Below are 18,443 nucleotides of genomic sequence, written 5' to 3'. Positions count from 1 at the left end.
GTTAGACGTACAATGGGTGAACGGACGATTCCTGAATGTTTGGTTCTCACTGTGATTCATGAAAGAGGAGTTGTGATGGTTTGAGGGTGTGTTGCTAGTGATGATGTTAGTAAATTATGAAAAAGTGAGGGAACACTTAACCACCATGGCTACAAACACCATTTTGCAGCAACATGCCTTTCCATCTGGTTTGCACTTCACTCTCTCAATAATCTACACTCAATACCCCATAATGACTGCTGCTTTAGCTGCTAATTGGCTAAATGTTATTTTAAATTCAGGTTAGGTAAAATAATTGGCCAAGTCAATGGACACTTGGCAAAGACTGTGCTCCGAAAAATTTTTTTTGTAATTGCCTCGTTATTGTATAAACCAGTCCATCCGCCCAGCACAGCAATCACCTCCCCCCACCATGCATTCTGTGGTGTACTAGTGTGAGGGGTGAAATTTGGCTTCAGGTTTAAAACATTTTAAATTTCACTTGAATTTAATTACCATTGATATACTGCCTTTTTTTGTTATTTAGGCTATGAAGATGAGTCGACGGTCAACTGATGTTAGTCAGAGAATCTTGGCTCACAACCGCATGGTGGACAGCCTCAATGAATTTAGGTAGGTTAAGGTCAAAGTTTACTGTAAGGTGGCCTACACAACTGAATGTGAATGCTTTGCCTAGTCAAGTGGCTTTAATACAACAGGTGTTACAGAACACAGTGTAATAAAACAAGGTTCCTTCAGGACTAAGGTGATACATAACAAAACATAGAATATCTCGAGAAACATTAGTTGAAAACTAAGACTAGCAAAACACACAGGACTACATAAAGTGTGCAAACAGTGTAAGAATAGAACTATTAGTGCAGTGAAGGACATCAACAGTACACAAAGCTAGTGTAGTAAAGTAAAGTTCAAAGATAATGTCCTGAATACCTTAGTACCTTTTGTTAGAAGTATAAATATCATGGTATTTTTGAAAGATGCAAACTTTTTCCTGTACCACTGCTTCAAGAATCTGTCTTCTAAAAATTGGAAGTAGGTTTAGGAGTTGATTTTGAGTCCATCTTCAACCTGAAAAGGTCCAATCATCATTAATAATAGCCCATACCAGTACCCAACCTTTACCTTGCTAGTGTCTGAGTCGCAGTGCAGCTCTGTGCCCGTTACTGATCCTTCCACATGCCCATCTGTCTGGTTCGTCAAGAGTCACTCATCTCAGTCTGTAGAACCGTTGAAAAATCTGTCTTCAGATATTTATTGGCCCAGTCTTGACGTTTCAACTTATGTCTTGATCTCTGGTGGCACCTGGGTTAATTATAATTTTTAAATGTTGTTCTAAAGGCTCTAAATACTTAATGTACTTTTCATATTTCAGTTTTTCATTTAAAATAATTTTTTGAGACTTTTCTCTGTTCACCACTTTGTCATGGGGTATTGAGTATAGAATAATGAGGAAAAATTTTTAACAATTGTAGTATCAGGCAGCAACATAACAAAATTAAATTTTGTGTCTTTGTGTGTATTTATGTTCCTCCAAACAGGATGATTATCTGTAATTTGTATACTATGCCACGTATGCCTGAGCCTGTCTGGCTCACAATGATGTCCGGTGCACTTGAGAAGAACCAACTTTGTGGGCACTTCATGCGGGAGCTCTCTTTACTCATAGAACAAGCCTCAAAGAACCAGTTGAGTACTTTTTATAAAACATTTTGAAACTAATTAAACAAAATCTGCTACATATAGTATAAACATATAGTACAATGCAAAATCCTAATACATGGCCAAGTAATAAAAATAATGCAATAAATTGTTTCATCGTAGAATATGCTAGGAATAGCATTAAACAGTAATAAACGGGTGGTTCAAAAAAATATATATATATTTTGTATATTCTGAAATAAGTATATATTTGTTATTTTATGATAAAAGAAAAAAGTGTTCAAGGAAACAGTATACAAAGGAATGCTGTATCTGATCATTGTATTTTGCGATTGTGTCCACATTAGGTTTGTTCCAGCACTTCTTACAGCTGTGCTTACTAACCACCTGGCTTGGGTGCCTACCGTCATGCCCAACGGCCAGCCACCCATTAAGATCTTTCTGGAAAAACATTCCTCTAAAAGTGTGGACATGCTAGCCAAGACGCATCCCTACAACCCGTTATGGGCTCAGCTTGGTAAATAAATGCAAATGATTTTTACATAAACAAAAATTTGTATAATCTGAATGTCTAGGCGTCTGCAGTTGTGGTGCTATTTAATGTCACAGACCTCACTCCACTCCATGTGTAAAGTCTCTCTCTCTCTCTCTCTCTCTCTCTCGCTCTCTCTCGCGCTCTCTCGCTCTCTCTCGCGCTCTCTCTCTCTCTCTCTCTCTCTCTCTCTCTCTCTCTCTCATATATATATATATATATATATATATATATATATATATATATATATATGAATATACATATATATATATGATGATCACAAATTGTTCTGTATTGTTGAAAGATTTATGATCAAACTCTTGATGTCACCCATATGAGGATGGGTTCCCCTTTGAGTCTGGTTCCTCTCAAGGTTTCTTCCTCATATCATCTAAGGGAGTTTTTCCTTGCCACTGTCTTGCTCATCAGGGACAAACGCACACCAACTGGCCTAAAGAGGAATGGAGGAACATTTTGTGGACTGATAAAAGTAAAATTGTTCACACGGCTTGCTCATCAGGGACAAACGCACACCATTCACCTTCACTGTTGTTTTCTGTAAAGCTGCTTTGAGACAATGTCTGTTGTGAAAAGCGCTATACAAATAAACTTGACTTGACTTGACTAACCAGAATAATCCAGGTTTTTAGTATATTTTTTATTGCTACGTGGCAAACAAGTTACCAGTTGGTGCAGTAGATTTTCAGAAAACAAACAAGACCCAGCATTCATGATATGCATGCTCTTTAGGCTGTGCAATTGGGCAATTAGTTGAAAGGGGTGTGTTAAAAAAAAAAACAGTGTATGCCGTTGACTGTACAAACTCAAAACTATTTTGTACAAACATTTTTGTTTATAGGATTTAGCAATCCTGTGAATCACTAAACTAATATTTAGTTGTATGACCATAGTTTTTTAAAACTGCTTCACATCTGTGTGGCATGGAGTCAACCAACTTGTGGCACCTCTCAGCTGTTATTCCACCCCATGATTCTTCAACAACATTCCACAATTCATTTACATTTCTTGGTTTTGCTTCAGAAACAGCATTTTTGATATCACCCCACAAGTTCTCGATTGGATTAAGGTCCGGGGATTGGGCTGGCCACTCCATAACATTAATTTTGTTGGTTTGGAACCAAGACTTTGCTCGTTTACTAGTGTGTTTGGGGTCATTGTCTTGTTGAAACAACCATTTCAAGGGCATGTCCTCTTCAGCATAAGGCAACATGACCTCTTCAAGTATTTTGACATATGCAAACTGATCCATGATCCCTGGTATGCGATAAATGGGCCCAACACCATAGTAGGAGAAACATGCCCATATCATGATGCTTGCACCACCATGCTTCACTGTCTTCACTGTGTACTGTGGCTTGAATTCAGAGTTTGGAGGTCGTCTCACAAACTGTCTGTGGCCCTTGGACCCAAAAAGAACAATTTTACTTTCATCAGTCCACAAAATGTTCCTCCATTCCTCTTTAGGCCAGTTGATGTGTTCTTTGGCAAATTGTAACCTCTTCTGCACATGCCTTTTTTTTAACAGAGGGAATTTGTGGGGGATTCTTGAAAATAGATTAGCTTCACACAGACGTCTTCTAACTGTCACAGTACTTACAGGTAACTCCAGACTGTCTTTGATCATCCTGGAGCTGATCATTGGTTGAACCCATTCTGGTTATTCTTCGATCCATTTTGATGGTTGTCTTCCGTTTTCTTCCACGTCTCTCTGGTTTTGCTCTCCATTTTAAGGCATTGGAGATCATTTTAGCTGAACAGCCTATAATTTTTTGCACCTCTTTATAGATTTTCCTCTCTCCAATCAGCTTTTTAATCAAAGTACGCTGTTCTTCTTGAACGACCCATTTTCCTCAGGCTTTCAAATGCATGTTCAACAAGTGCTGGCTTCATCCTTAAATAGGGGCCACCTGATTCACACCTGTTTTTTCACAAAATTGATGACCTCAGTGATTGAATGCCACACTGCTATTTTTTTTAACACACCCCTTTCAACTAATTGCCCAATTGCACAGCCTTAAGAGCGTGCATATCATGAATGCTGGGTCTTCTCTGTCAGGTCTTCTCTGTTTTCTGAGAATCTACTGCACCTACTGGTAACTTGTTTGCCACGTACCAGGGGTGGCACGGTACATGGAAAAACACCCGAACCGTTCGGTTCGCTTGTCTTGGTTCGGTTCGTGTGTGCGTCGCACGGTTCGACGCATGCGCAATGTAGCCTCGTGCTCAGTTACGCCTCGGACAGTTTCGCGCGAACATACATATAGACAGTAAAAGTTGAGTAAGGAGTGCTGCAGAAATGGCAAGTGGACGAGATAATGAAGGCTGCCCAAGGTTGGCGTATGCGCCCGCGTCGTTTAAATCCGGTGTGTGGGAACATTTTGGATTTCATGTTACTTACGATGACAACGGAAATAAAACAGTAGATAGAACTGCGACTGTGTGCAAGCATTGTGCAAAATGCATTCAATATGCTAATGGCAACACTTCTAATATGACAGTTCATTTGAGAAGACATCACGCCAATGTGTCGATAAGCATCATATCAACTATGAGATACTAAACAACTATATGATACAACTATGAAAGACAAAATAAGAAAAATAAAATCCAGAAAAATCACATTGTCTGATTTTTAAAGAATTGATTTGCAAATTATGGTGGAAAATAAGTATTTGGTCAATAACAAAAGTTAATCTCAATACTTTGTTATATACTCTTTGTTGGCAATGACAGCGATCAAATGTTTTCTATAAGTCTCCACAAGGTTTTTACACACTGTTGATGGTAGTTTGGCCCAATCCTCCATGCAGATCTCCTCTAGAGCAGTGATGTTTTATGGCTGTCGCTGGATATGGCTGTCCCTCTAAAGATTTTCTTTGGGGTTTAGATCTGGAGACTGGCTAGGCCACTCCAGGATCTTGAAATGCTTCTTACGAAGCCACTCCTTTGTTGCCCGGAAGGTGTGTTTGGGATCATTGTCATGCTGAAAGACTCAGCCACGTTTCATCTTCAATGCCCCTGCTGATGGAAGGAGGTGTTTTCACTAAAAATCTACATTCATGGCCCCATTCATTATTTATTTTACACGGATCAGTCGTCCTGGTCCGTTTGCAGAAAAACAGCCCCAAAGCATGATGTTTCCACCCCCATGCTTCACAGTAGGTATGGTGTTCTTTGGATGCAACTCAGCATTCTTTCTCCTCCAAACAGGACAAGTTGAGTTTTTACCAAAAAGTTCTATTTTGGTTTCATCTGACCATATGACATTCTCCCAATCCTCTTCTCTATCATCCAAATGCTCTCTAGCAAACTTCAGACGGGCTCGGACATGTACTGGCTTAAGCAGGGGGACACGTCTGGCACAGCAGGATTTGAGTCCCTGGCGGCGTAGTGTGTTACTGATGGTAGCCTTTGTTACTTTGGTCCCAGCTCTCTGCAGGTCATTCACTAGGTCCCCCCGTATGGTTCTGGGATTTTTGCTCACCGTTCTTGTGATCATTTTGACCCCACGGGGTGAGATCTTGCGTGGAGCCCCAGTTTAAGGGAGATTATCAGTGGTCTTGTATGTCTTCCATTTTCTAATAATTGCTCTCACAGTTGATTTCTTCACACTAAGCTGCTTACCTATTAAGTCTTCCCAGCCTGGTGCAGGTCTACAATTTTGATTCTGGTGTCCTTTGACGGCTCTTTGGTCTTGGCCATAGTGGAGTTTGGAGTCTGACTGTTTAAAGTTGTGGACAGGTGTCTTTTATACTGATAACGAGTTCAAAACAGGTGCCATTAATACAGGTAACAAGTGGAGGACAGAGGGGCCTCTTAAAGAAGAATTTACAAGTGTGTGAGAGCCAGTGATCTTGAATGAATTGTGTAAATTGAGATGAATTGTGTAAATTCATAGAAATACAGTACACTGAAAAACATTTATAGTGAGTACATGTACTGCACAGTATACAGTTCTGTAATATCGTAGCCTATGCGTAGTTTGTTTATTGGTTGAAGTGTCCTATGACGTCAAAAAAGAGGCTGAGTTAAAGATACACGTCACTGCATTTCTTTACTGTACTGTACTGTATTAACACTTGACTTTATTTTATAATTAATAATGATATTTTTATTAATAAATTTCATTATTTCAACATAAAACATTTTTAAAGTTCCATATACGTTTATTGGTCTAACGTGCTATCCGTGCTATAGAGACACTGGGAAAATCAGCTAAACAAATTAGTTTTGTGGCAAATGCAATTCATGTGATTTTTTTTTTTTTTTTTTTTTTTTTTTTGTTTTTAATAAATTTGCAAAGATTTCAAACAAACCTTTTATGTTGTCATTATGGGGTATTGAAATTCCCTCAATATGTGGAATTGTCAGGAATTGTCAGGATTTTCTCCTATTATTAGTGAAACCATTTTCAATATAGAGCATAAAGACAAAATATTCTTGTAAATGTTTGTAATTATGTTGTTTTAAATTATGTAAATCATCCAGACACCAAACAGAACTTTTACTGCCTGTTGTGTGCCTCATGGTGGATTTTTGTGCTTGATATGAGACTTGGCATGTCAGTATAACAAATGTTATACTGATTAAAAATTATAACACGTGTGTGTGTGTGTGTGTGTGTGTGTGTGTGTGTGTGTGTGTGTGTGTGTGTGTGTGTGTGTGTGTGTGTGTGGATGTGTGAGAGATTGTATTATATATGTATATATATATATATATATATATATATATATATATATATATATATATATATATATATATATATATAATAATTCTTGCTAATTTCCTGACCATAGTTGACTATACTATAGATGTTACATTATACATTTATTTTTGTACTGATTGCCATTTTTGTATGTAAAAGTCAGTATATAATCCTGTCAGATTATAAATAAATATAGGTACACATCTGCTAAAGCCGGTGTTCTGGCTAATATTATTTAATTTTGAAATGACTTTTGATTCTCCACAGGCGACCTGTATGGTGCGATTGGCTCACCGGTGCGTCTTTCACGCACAGTACTGATTGGGCGGCAAAAGGAACTGGTTCAGCGGCTCTTGTATGTGCTTACCTATTTTATCCGATGCTCAGAGCTATTGGAGACCTATGCTCTTGAGACTGAAAATGCTGACAATGATGATGAGTCTTTTGCTGTGCCTGGATCAGTTATTACAACTTCATTGTGCCGTGGAGAGGTAGAGGAGTCAGAATATGTGATGGTCACTGTGCACAAGCCTAACTCGGACGGCAGTGAAACAGACTTGAAGGAAGAGCAGCAAAAGGAGCAGATTATTCCTGGCGTCACAGCTCAGGATCAGAATGTCAATCAGAACTGCCAAGAGGTTAGCAGTCAGTTAGTTAGCCCATTAACAGAGACAGTGGTAAAGGTGGGCACTGCCTCACTGATTACCAATGCCCCTCTGTCAGATGTACAAGGAAAATCAGATGTGTGTAAATCTGATGTGTCACCCAGCTTGTTTCCTGTAAAGATTGTTCGGTCTTCAGGGATTCCATTGAAGAAGAAGCCGCCTGATAAAAGCACAACACTGACCTCTTTTCTCATGGATGAAGAAGAAGAAGAGGAGCCTGGGTCTAGAGTGACCTTTCTTATTGGAGAGTCCATGTCGCCTGAGTCAGACACAGAGAGTCAGAGGCATGAGGTTGAAGATGAGCTCAAGAAACACAAAAAGCATTTTACTGAAAAACGACAGCAGCAGTATTGCCATATAAAGCAGCAGTGTGAAACTGTATTGACTAAGCCTTTAACAACAGGCCAAATTCAAAGCAAGGATGATAAAACCTTGTCATATATCACCAGGAGTCTTCCATGCATTAATCCTGAAGCCCAGGAGGAGTGCATAGACCTGTTTGATGAGTATTTCAGTGATGGGAACTCTGTGGAAACAAGAACTATCAGTGATGCCTCCGAAGCAGCTTCACATGAGGTTGCAGATACAAACAAATATAGTTTGCAAGAGACTTGGATTGAATCCCTAGTTAGGACACATAAACAGGTTTGTGAGCACAGGAAGCAGGCAATATGTGAATGTAGTACATATCCTATCCACAGAGGCTGCTATATAAAATGTTCTGTTGACCAGGACGAAAGCATCAGAGTTTCACTTAATGTACCAGATGTAGAGAAAGAGCATAAGAAGACATCCCCCCTGAATGAGTGGGAGATTCCACGAAATGAGAGTTCAGACAGTGCACTGGGAGACAGTGAAAGTGAGGACACAGGACAGGACATACCCAGACAAGAGCAAGAGACACAACACTTCAGCGAAACCCAAATTGACTGGCAAGAAGAGATTGATGTACCATTCTCTGGGTATGTAAATCTTTGTAGGTCTTGGTACACAATTGACTCTTTCCTTAGTAAGCATTTTTTTTCTAAACAAAAATATGTGAGATGGGTAATACATTGCACAGTAGAATAAAGCAACATAGGTTATTGTGTTTTGTTGGTCCTTCAAGTTTGCAGTAACAAATTGCAGTTGTCATGTATGAATATAGTATAATAATTTCCGTATTTGAATTTTGTTTTTGACAGGGCAAAGCTGTCTGAATACTGTTCCAAATCAAGCATTGCTAATTTTGGGAGATCACTGTTTGGAAGTTACTGTCCTACTTATGTACCGGACTTTGTTCTACATGGAATTCCCAATGACAACAAACTGAGGCAAAGCCTTGTGTCTGACTTGGCCCATGCAGTCCAGGTGAATATATCAAAAGCATTGTTTTTTTATTAACACAGTTTATTGTTAACATTTGTGAACATCAGCAGTTTACATTTCTTAAACAATTTAAAATAAAATAACTCCTGGGTTAAATAATATCTAAAATTATATTTTGTAATATTTTATAAAAATACAATATATAAAAATAAATAAAAGAATTGCTATACACTTTATTAAATTGATTAAATTGAGTTATCGATTAAAATGGAAAAATTAATTTAAATATTTTACATTTGTTAGACCCCATTTGTGTAATACATGTGTATATGTGTGTAATACGTTTGTGTGTGTGTGGTGTTTTTTTTACATTTAATATTTAGTTTTCTTAATGTATGTTCTACTTAACAGGTATACTTATTTCAGCATACAAACATTTTTAGAAATGTCTTCATTCCTTCTATCCCCCATTCATTCACTCCCTTGATATGCAGAATTGTCAGAAATTCTTAAAGCAAACACTAAAGAATCTATATAGCTAGACAGTTGTTGGAAATTGAAAGCGACACTGATTTCGCATGTGCAAAACAATGCACTACAACACTTGGTATTTCCAGTTCGGAGTGAGTAGCCACAGTGACACTGCACTAACCCTAGCACTGTTGTGTATGTTTTAATAAAATAAAAATAAAAATGTGCTCAAGGTGCAATGCAATTAGATCGATTAATTGGCAGATTTTTTATTTATTTATTTGTTTGTTTGTTTATTTTCTGGTAATTGGATAAAAACATAAAAAAAATTTTTTTAATTGGCTGTTATGCTTATTATAATTACCGTAATTTCCGGACTATAAAGCGCACCCATATATAAGCCGCACCCACTGAATTTGACAAAGATTTTTATTTTGAACGTAAATAAGCCGCACCTGTCTATAAGCCGCCTTGTCTACATTGAAACTAATGAACTTTACACAGGCTTTAATGAAAGACAGTGTCTGTTACACGGTGTAACAGGTGAAATATGTTGGCTTCCTTTAGGAGCATAACAGTATTTTGGGAATAGCCTGCCGCCGCATTTTTCCGCTATTACTGCATGTGTGCAAGACCGAGGAATATGTCCTTATTATTTTCTGATGCTCATTTCTAAGTTTCTTTGACTAACCCGTAACGCTGTTGCCAAAGAAAAATAAAAAAGCACGAGTTTTGGAAACCTGTCTGTGCTTATAAAATTTCTGTTGCAACTGGAGTTAGCGAGCTATCCCATGACCCAGACTCATCGTCGTGCATAAAAAAAAAAATAAATAAAAGTTTTTTCTCCCAATGCCGTTCAGCTCAGAACACAGGTGAGGTGCGTTTTTTTCGTTTCCGTTCCAAATTTCATTGGTCTAATGTTATGGGGTGCAGTTTTTTGGCTTGAAGTTTGTGAAACCAGGAAAAATTCATAAATAAGCCGCTTCGTTGTTTAAGCCGCGGGGTTCAAAACGTGGTAAAAAAGTAGCGGCTTATAGTCAGAAAAATACGGTATATAAAACACATGGATTTAGAGGAAGCGTACGACAGGATGCCAAGCAAGGAGCTGTGATCTTGTTTGAGGAAGTCAGGTGTGGCCGTGAAGTATGTGGTGGTGAGAGGGTGGTGCAGGACATGTACGAGGACAGTGTGGCAGCAGTGAAATTGCAGTAGGAACGACAGACTGGTTCAAGGTGGAGGTGGGACTGCATCAAGGATCTGCTCTGAGCCCTTTCCTGTTTGCAGTGGTGATGGACAGGTTGACGAATGAGGTCAGACAGGAGTCTCCATGGACTTTTATGTTTGTTGATGATATTGTGATTTGTGGTTAGAGGGAGCAGGTTGAGAAGAGCCTGGAGAGGTGGAGGTACGGGCTGGAGAGAAGGGAAATGAAAGTCAGTAGGAGTAAGACAGAGTTCATATGCGTAATTAAGAGGGAGGGCAGTGGAGTGGTGCAGTTGCATGGATAAAAGGTGGAGAAGGTGGAGGAATTCAGGTACCTGGGGTCAACATTCCAAAGTAATGTACAGTGTGTTAGAGAAGTGAAGAAAAGAGTGCAGGCAGGGTGGAGTGGGTGGAGAAGAGGGGCAGGAGTGATTTGTGATTGAAGGGTATCTGCAAGAATGAAAGGGAAAGTTTATAGGACTGTGGTGAGACCTGCGATGATGGTTTAGAGACAGTGGCATTGCCTAAAAGACAGGAGGTGGAGCTGAAGGTAGCAGAGCTGAAGATGTTAAGTTTTTCGTTGGGAATGACGAGGATTGACAGGATTAGAAATTAGTTTATTAGAAGGACAGCGCATGTAGGGCATTTTGGAGACAAGTTGAGGCACGATGAAATGGTTTTGTCATGTGCAGGAGGGACATAGGGTATATCGGTAGGAGAATACTAAAGATGGAGCTCCCAGAGCGGAGGAAAAGAGGAAGACCAAGGAGGAGGTTTATGGATATGGTGAGGGAGGACATGAAGTTAGTTGGTTTGAAAGAGGCAGATGAAGACAGAGTATTATGGAGACAGATGATTCTCTGTGACGACCCCTAAAGGGAGCAGCCAAAAGAAGAAGATAAATATATAAAACCCTAATTCAGGGTATTTATGTAAAAAAGTGTACTTTACAAAATGCCAAAATCACATATGCAGTTAACAATTTTTTTATTTTAACATACTGGCTGCTTGTTGAGCATTGGGGATTTCTCCTTTGAACAAATGTACTCACACTGGGTTGTTTTTGTAAAAATAATATAATAAAAAAAAAAAAGCATTTGAATATGCAAGGTGAAGCAATTTGTGTAAATCAATATTTGTATTGTTTTTAATGATGATTACAAATGGCAAGTTGACAACCATGCTTAAAATTGTGAGACAATATATAATAAATTTAAGTTTGTATAATAATTAAATGATATAAATACATTTTTCTATGAATAATCTACAATCAGTATCCCATAAAGACAAAGTGTAAACAGAATTCTATATTTTATATTAGACACTTTCTGTTCTCTCCAGAGATGGGTTTCAAGTAATTTTTTCATAAAGTTTGGTCATTGCCATGGGCTTAAGGTCATTTTGGAAGGTGAACCTTTGACGGAGACTGAGATTCTGAGTGTAATGGAACAGGTTTTTTTATTGAGTATATCATATTACAATGCTCTTTGCTTTATTTAGCTTTCCCTCCACCTCAGTCAAGGTGTAGAAACATTTTAACAACAATCAAGAGAATGTGAAACTCCTGAGCTAATTTTTTCCAATGGGTCTGAATTCTTTAGTACATGTGATATTTCAGGTTTTTTATTGTAAAAAATATTTTATTTTTTTACCCCTACAAATGAACAGTCTAGAATTTTTATGATGGGTTTATTTTAACAGAGAGACAGAATATCAACAAAAATCCTGGAAAAAAAAATTCAAGAAAGGTTATAAATTAATATATGAAATTAACAGTCTAAAATTCTTATGATAGGTTTATTTTAACAGAGAGACAGAATATCAACAAAAATCCAGTTAAAAAAACATTCAAGAAAGGTTATAAATTAATTTATTTGATTTAGTGGAACAAGCTTTTGATCCACTACCAATCAGGACCTGCATATGATTTATATACAAGCTCTTAAATGTATAGGGTTAAAGACTAATAGGGTAGAGGCTTGGTTAAAAAAAAAAATAATCAGTTGTGTTTTGCTTATCATGGTAATGCCAAAGGCCTAAATTCTCTCTTTTCTGCTTGCTTTAAAGCATCCTGTATTGGATGAACCTGTAGCTGAGGCTGTCTGCATTATTGCAGATACAGACAGGTGGACAGTACAGGTGGCCAGTAGCCAGAGACCCAGCACAGAGAATAAGCTTGGAAAAGATGTACTGGTATCAAACCTTGTGTCCAACCTGCTACAATCCACCCACCAGCTCTATCGTCTCAATCTGTCTCCAAACTTTGTAAGTGCACCTCACAATTGCTTTATTGTTTTTAGTATCCTATTGAACTTTGATTGGCTTCATTTAAACTTTCTAGTTTTCTCTTTTTCACACAAGTGTTATTTGGTAAAAAAAAAATTCAAAATCTTGTATTTAACATATACCAAAATTGTTAATTTACTTTTCTTATCCTACTACTGTTGGTGTATACTTTGTATAGATAAATTAAACAAAATTGCTTATAAATTATTCACTCTCTCTTTGTCTTCAGTGCATAATGCATCTAGAAGACCGACTCCAGGAGCTCTATTTCAAGAGCAAAATGCTTGCTGAGTACCTGAAAGGACAGACCAGGGTGCATGTCAAAGAGCTAGGCATGGTTCTCGGGTAATAAATTATTATTATTATTTTTTTGGATATAAAATTTTTAGTATAGAGAATTGAATATTGCAAAATTTTGATTTCTTCTCTGATAGACCATTTAGTTTGTTTTAAACTTGTTTTAAACTTTGGTGATTTTGTGTATTGCTTGATGCCATTAATACTGATGTCTATTCTAAATTTAGCAAATTATATCTGAAATCCTACTGTACTAACGGAATTAAGATACTTACTATTCTCCTCCCCCCCACAGAATTGAGTCCAGTGACCTGCCCTTGCTGGCAGCAATTGCAAGCACACACTCACCCTATGTGGCCCAGATCCTGCTGTAAATCACATTGAGATTTATCAAAACTTCCCCATTTTAGGGGCAGTTTAGTTTTAATTGGGGCATATTTTAGTCTGTTTGCTAAATCTGAGTCAGAGTGATTTTGATATTTTGGGTTTGTTTGCCGTTTGTTTTGGTTTTGTTTCGAATTGCACATAAGCAAGAAATTGGCTAAGGGTTGTGCTGGGCTAAAAATGTATTGTGACATTTTAATATATTGTTCAAAAAGATAAAAATAGGGAGGGTGAACAAATCTTAGCAAGTGCATGGAGAAATAACTACCACCAAAGCACAGGTAATTTAAAGCCAGAACAAAATAAATAAATAAATAATTGCATTAATAAGTTTTAAATCAGTTTGTGTATTTTATCCAACATCTAATCATCTGCAAGTCCAATTAACCAGAACATGTGACATCAATATATTGACTCAGTTTGTATCTCACAGGTCAGATCATACTGTTTTTTTGTTGTTGTCTGAAATCCTGATTGCAACTGCTGTGTCCTCACCTGCTCAAATAATCATACTGAGCAGGAAGCATCATTGTTTTATACAAACTGACAGAAAGCTGTGAGAGCCCCTGAAGCCTCAACAAAAGTTGTAAGTACTCATAGTTCAGCAGTAAGTTTCTGTATAAATTACTGAAAATAACAGATTTAATTTTCATTTCAAAGATAACAGTCCTGAAAATTGCCTTAAAGACAAATTTGTTACTGAATTAGATCTTTATAGATTATACTAATTTCAGGCCTTTTCCCTGGAATAATAAAGGCCAGAGATGAATTACAAGACACAAGGTTATTTACAAAATAAAAATTAACGTACGTAAAAGATATATACTTTAAAAAGTGTGTTATTGAAAATTATTTATTTTTAATTATGTTAATTTTTAATTAAATGATCAATTTTCAGAAAATATTCTGTTTGTTTACCATAATAATCACGTCTCTGTGTAAATCAGCTGAAGAGGTGGAGAAACTCATTAGTACTGCACTACCTCAAATAATGCAGGTGATTATGCACAGAGCATTTTTACTGGAGTTGTTTTCTTCTTCCATTCAGGTAGAATAAACAAATGCTGTGAAAGGGGGGCAAAAAGATTTGTATACAACATTTTTGTTTAAAAGTAAAACACGACGATGTCATGCATTGAGTTTTCTTCAGATTTGCAGCCACTATTCTATGTTTACTTCTGAAGAAATGGAATAACAAATACAGTATATGGACAAATATTTGTAGACACCTGAGCATATGTGCTTTTAACATTTCAGATTTAGGCTTCCTACTATTCTGTTAAATAACCATCACTATAATGGGAAGGATTCCACTAGATTTTTTTTAAACACACACGGGGCTCATTTAGCAACAAGAGCATTAGTGAAGTCAGGCACAAACATTGGGAGAGGATACCTGGGTCTGCAAACCAAGTCTTCTTTGTCGTTATTTTGTGCAAAGAGCATTGTCATGTTCAACATGTTTTGGCTGAACACCATAGTTGAGGGAAATTTTTAATGCGTACAAAGATATCCTATATGATTGTGCCTCCCAATTTTGTGGTAAATGGGAAAGTGATTAGGTGTCTATAGACATTTGATCATATAGTTTGTATGTCTGTCCAAAATGACCCTCAAAAGAGTGATGAAGTTTCATATTACAATTGTTTTATTTATTTATTTTATTATTTTTTTTTACTTATTTTAGCAGATTTTCTGTTCTGAGGCCATTCATCTGAGTCTTAACATGGAAAAACAACATAAAAAGACTTTGCCTAGGTTATTTTAAACAACATTTTAAATATTCGAGTTAAATATAATGAATGAGATGCATTTATCATTGGTCTATAATGTGTATTTATGTCTAATTATTTCTACACAATCATATTTAAATGATTTTGCATAGCATGTGGTGGTTCACACAAATTGTATATATTGCCTAGATTTCTGTCATGCATTTGTACATATATTTTCTTACGGCCTTTCTTCCTTTTAGTTTTCCCAATTCTATGGGAATATTGTGCAATAAAAGTCAAGGTTAAAGAGTTGTGGTTTGATTCCCCAACCCCCCCCCCCCCCCCCTCATTTTGCTATATCTTTCATTTTGCCATAAAGCATCCGTTTGAGGGTCTGATTGATTCTTTCTGTCAGTCTGTCTGTCTGAAAGTGGTGGTTTTCTGCAAACACCTGATGCCCAACAGTCAGTATACAGTGGGTACGGAAAGTATTCAGACCCCCTTAAATTTTTCACTTTTTGTTATATTGCAGCCATTTGCTAAAATCATTTAAGTTCATTTCTTTTCCTCATGAATGTACACACAGCTCCCCATACTGAAAGAAAAACACAGAATTGTTGACCTTTTTGCAGATTTATTAAAAAAGAAAAACTGAAATATCACATGGTCCTAAGTATTCAGACCCTTTGCTGTGACACTCATATATTTAACTCAGGTGCTCTCCATTTCTTCTGATCATCCTTGAGATGGTTCTACACCTTCATTTGAGTCCAGAAATTTTTTATTATACTGATTGGACTTGATTAGGAAAGCCACACACCTGTTTATATAAGACCTTACAGATCACAATGCATGTCAGAGCAAATGAGAATCATTAAGGTCAAAGGAACTGCCTGAAGAGCTCAGAGACAGAATTGTGGCAAGGCACAGATCTGGCCAAGGTTCCAAAAAAATTTCTGCAGCACTAAAGGTTCCTAAGAGCACAGTGGCCTCCGTAATCCTTAAATGGAAGACGTTTGGGACGACCAGAACCCTTCCTAGAGCTGGCCGTCCGGCCAAACTGAGCTATTGGGGGAAAAGAGCCTTGGTGAGAGAGGTAAAGAAGAACCCAAAGATCACTGTGGCTGAGCTCCAGAGATGCAGTCGGGAGATGGGAGAAAGTTTTAGAAAGTCAACCATCACTGCAGCCCTTCACCAGTGGGGCTTTATTGCAGAGTGGCCCGACCGAAGCCTCTCCTCAGTGCAGGACACATGAAAACCCGCATGGAGTTCTCCAAGATGGTGAGAAATAAGATTCTCTGGTCTGATGAGACCAAGATAGAACTTTTTGGCCTTAATTCTAAGCGGTATGTGTGGAGAAAACCAGGCACTGCTCATCCCTTGTCCAATACAGTCTCAACAGTGAAGCATGGTGGTGGCAGCATCATGCTGTGTGGGTGTTTTTCAGCTTCAGGGACAGGACGACTGGTTGCAATCAAGGGAAAGATGAATGCGGCCAAGGACAGGGATATCCTGGACGAAAACATTCTCCAGAGTGCTTTGGACCTCAGACTGGGCTGAAGGTTTACCTTCCAACAAGACAATGACCCTAAGCACACAGCTAAAATAACGAAGGAGTGGCTTCACAACAACTCCGTGACTGTTCTTAAATGGCCCAGCCAGAGCCCTGACTTAAACCCAATTGAGCATCTCTGGAGAGACCTAAAAATAGCTGTCCACCAACGTTTACCGTCCAACCTGACAGAACTGGAGAGGATCTGCAAGGAGGAATGGCAGAGGATCCCCAAATCCAGGTGTGAAAAACTTGTTGCATCTTTCCCAAAAAGACTCCTGGCTGTATTAGATCAAAAGGGGGCTTCTACTAAATACTGAGCAAAGGGTCTGAATACTTAGGACCATGTGATATTTCAGTTTTTCTTTTTTAATAAATCTGCAACAGTGTCAACAATTCTGTGTTTTTCTGTCAGTATGGGGTGCTATGTGTACATTAATGAGGAAAAGAAATGAACTTAAATGATTTTAGCAAATGGCTGCAAAATAAAAAAGAGTGAAAAATTTAAGGGGGTCTGAATACTTTCCGTACCCACTGTACATCAGTCAAAAAGGTGGATATAAAGTTAGTTCCTTAATCCTTGAGGGTCTTACCAGGAAATTCCTGAAATGGACAACAGGTTGCCACATACTTTGCTTTAATAAATTTGAATCAAAACAACTTTGGATAACTTGTAGAATAATCTATTATAAATATAGCTGCAAGTAGCGATTACCGGGGTTCAAGCACTTAAGGCATTTTCATTGGTTTTGAAGCAATTTTTAACTGTTATAGTGCCACCTATATGATCTGATCTACATGAAACTTTGACAAATACTGTTACCAAGTTTCCCTTCAGGATTTATAGACTTTTTGATATATTTGTCCACACCCCTTAACTAAATAACTAACCAATAACTAACCGAAGGAAAAATGTAACATTTATTTTGATCATTATTGATCTATAGAGAATTGTGTAGCAGTGGTTTGATCACGATTGAACGAAAAATAATTAAAAATAATCAATGAACAATTACATTGATGGCAGTGGTCCTTGGCCATGTTTTTTAGATGTTTGGGGGTTTTTTTGCCAATTTTTTCCCCTCTTATAGCGGCACCAAGTGGTCAAGCTCCACAATTTCTTTGAGCTTGAGCTCATACACATGTTTACCGTGTTTGGTGATATCACATTCCGTTCGGGAGTTATTGCCATGTTAGTAGATGTGGCCCCGCCTACTTAAACGTTTTTGCGACGGTGAGTCTAAAGTTGTTGTTTTTTTTTGGGATGATTATTAATATTCACTCTCCAGGAAACATTTCTCTTTTTTTTTTGCAGGAAAACCGGACTTTGTTGAGCAAGCTCATCGGAGCGGACTCATTTTGATCCAAGGGTTCCAAAAATAGAAAGCATTTAAATCTATGACAGTGTACAAGCTACAGCCAAAAATTTATAAATTTTTTAAGGGACTGGAGTGCTCCCATTTAGCCAATTAGGTTGATACTTTGTCAACCTCTCCCAATTCAGCTCTACTAAGTTTTAAGTATCTAGGCCTAACAGTTTGGTCTGCACGATCAGTTTTAGGGCGAAATAATATTAAAAATAATAATAGAAATCCATACAATTACAATAGTGTTTCAGCACTACATGTTTGAACTCCTAATAAGC

At 37.6% G+C, this 18,443-nt stretch overlaps 1 protein-coding gene across 5 annotated transcripts in view; it reads left to right on the top strand.

The window, feature by feature from the left end:
• fnip1 (folliculin interacting protein 1) overlaps positions 1-15,557 on the top strand; it is a 57,354-nt gene extending 41,797 nt beyond the window's left edge. For all 5 annotated transcript variants that reach the window (XM_083565030.1, XM_083565033.1, XM_083565031.1 and 2 more), the window contains 8 exons: positions 527-612; positions 1,539-1,685; positions 2,007-2,176; positions 7,185-8,544; positions 8,767-8,932; positions 12,632-12,829; positions 13,080-13,195; positions 13,443-15,557. In XM_083565030.1, coding sequence (XP_083421156.1) covers positions 527-612; positions 1,539-1,685; positions 2,007-2,176; positions 7,185-8,544; positions 8,767-8,932; positions 12,632-12,829; positions 13,080-13,195; positions 13,443-13,521 — 2,322 coding nt within the window. In that variant the 3' untranslated portion in view covers positions 13,522-15,557. The remainder of the gene's footprint in view (positions 1-526; positions 613-1,538; positions 1,686-2,006; positions 2,177-7,184; positions 8,545-8,766; positions 8,933-12,631; positions 12,830-13,079; positions 13,196-13,442) is intronic.
• Positions 15,558-18,443: the final 2,886 nt, after the last annotated feature.

Source organism: Silurus aristotelis (genome assembly GCF_946808225.1).
Source record: "Silurus aristotelis genome assembly, chromosome: 16".
Taxonomy (NCBI): Eukaryota; Metazoa; Chordata; class Actinopteri; order Siluriformes; family Siluridae; genus Silurus; species Silurus aristotelis.
Note: the sequence above shows the minus strand (reverse complement) of the source record. Positions and strands in the feature narration are given on the sequence as shown.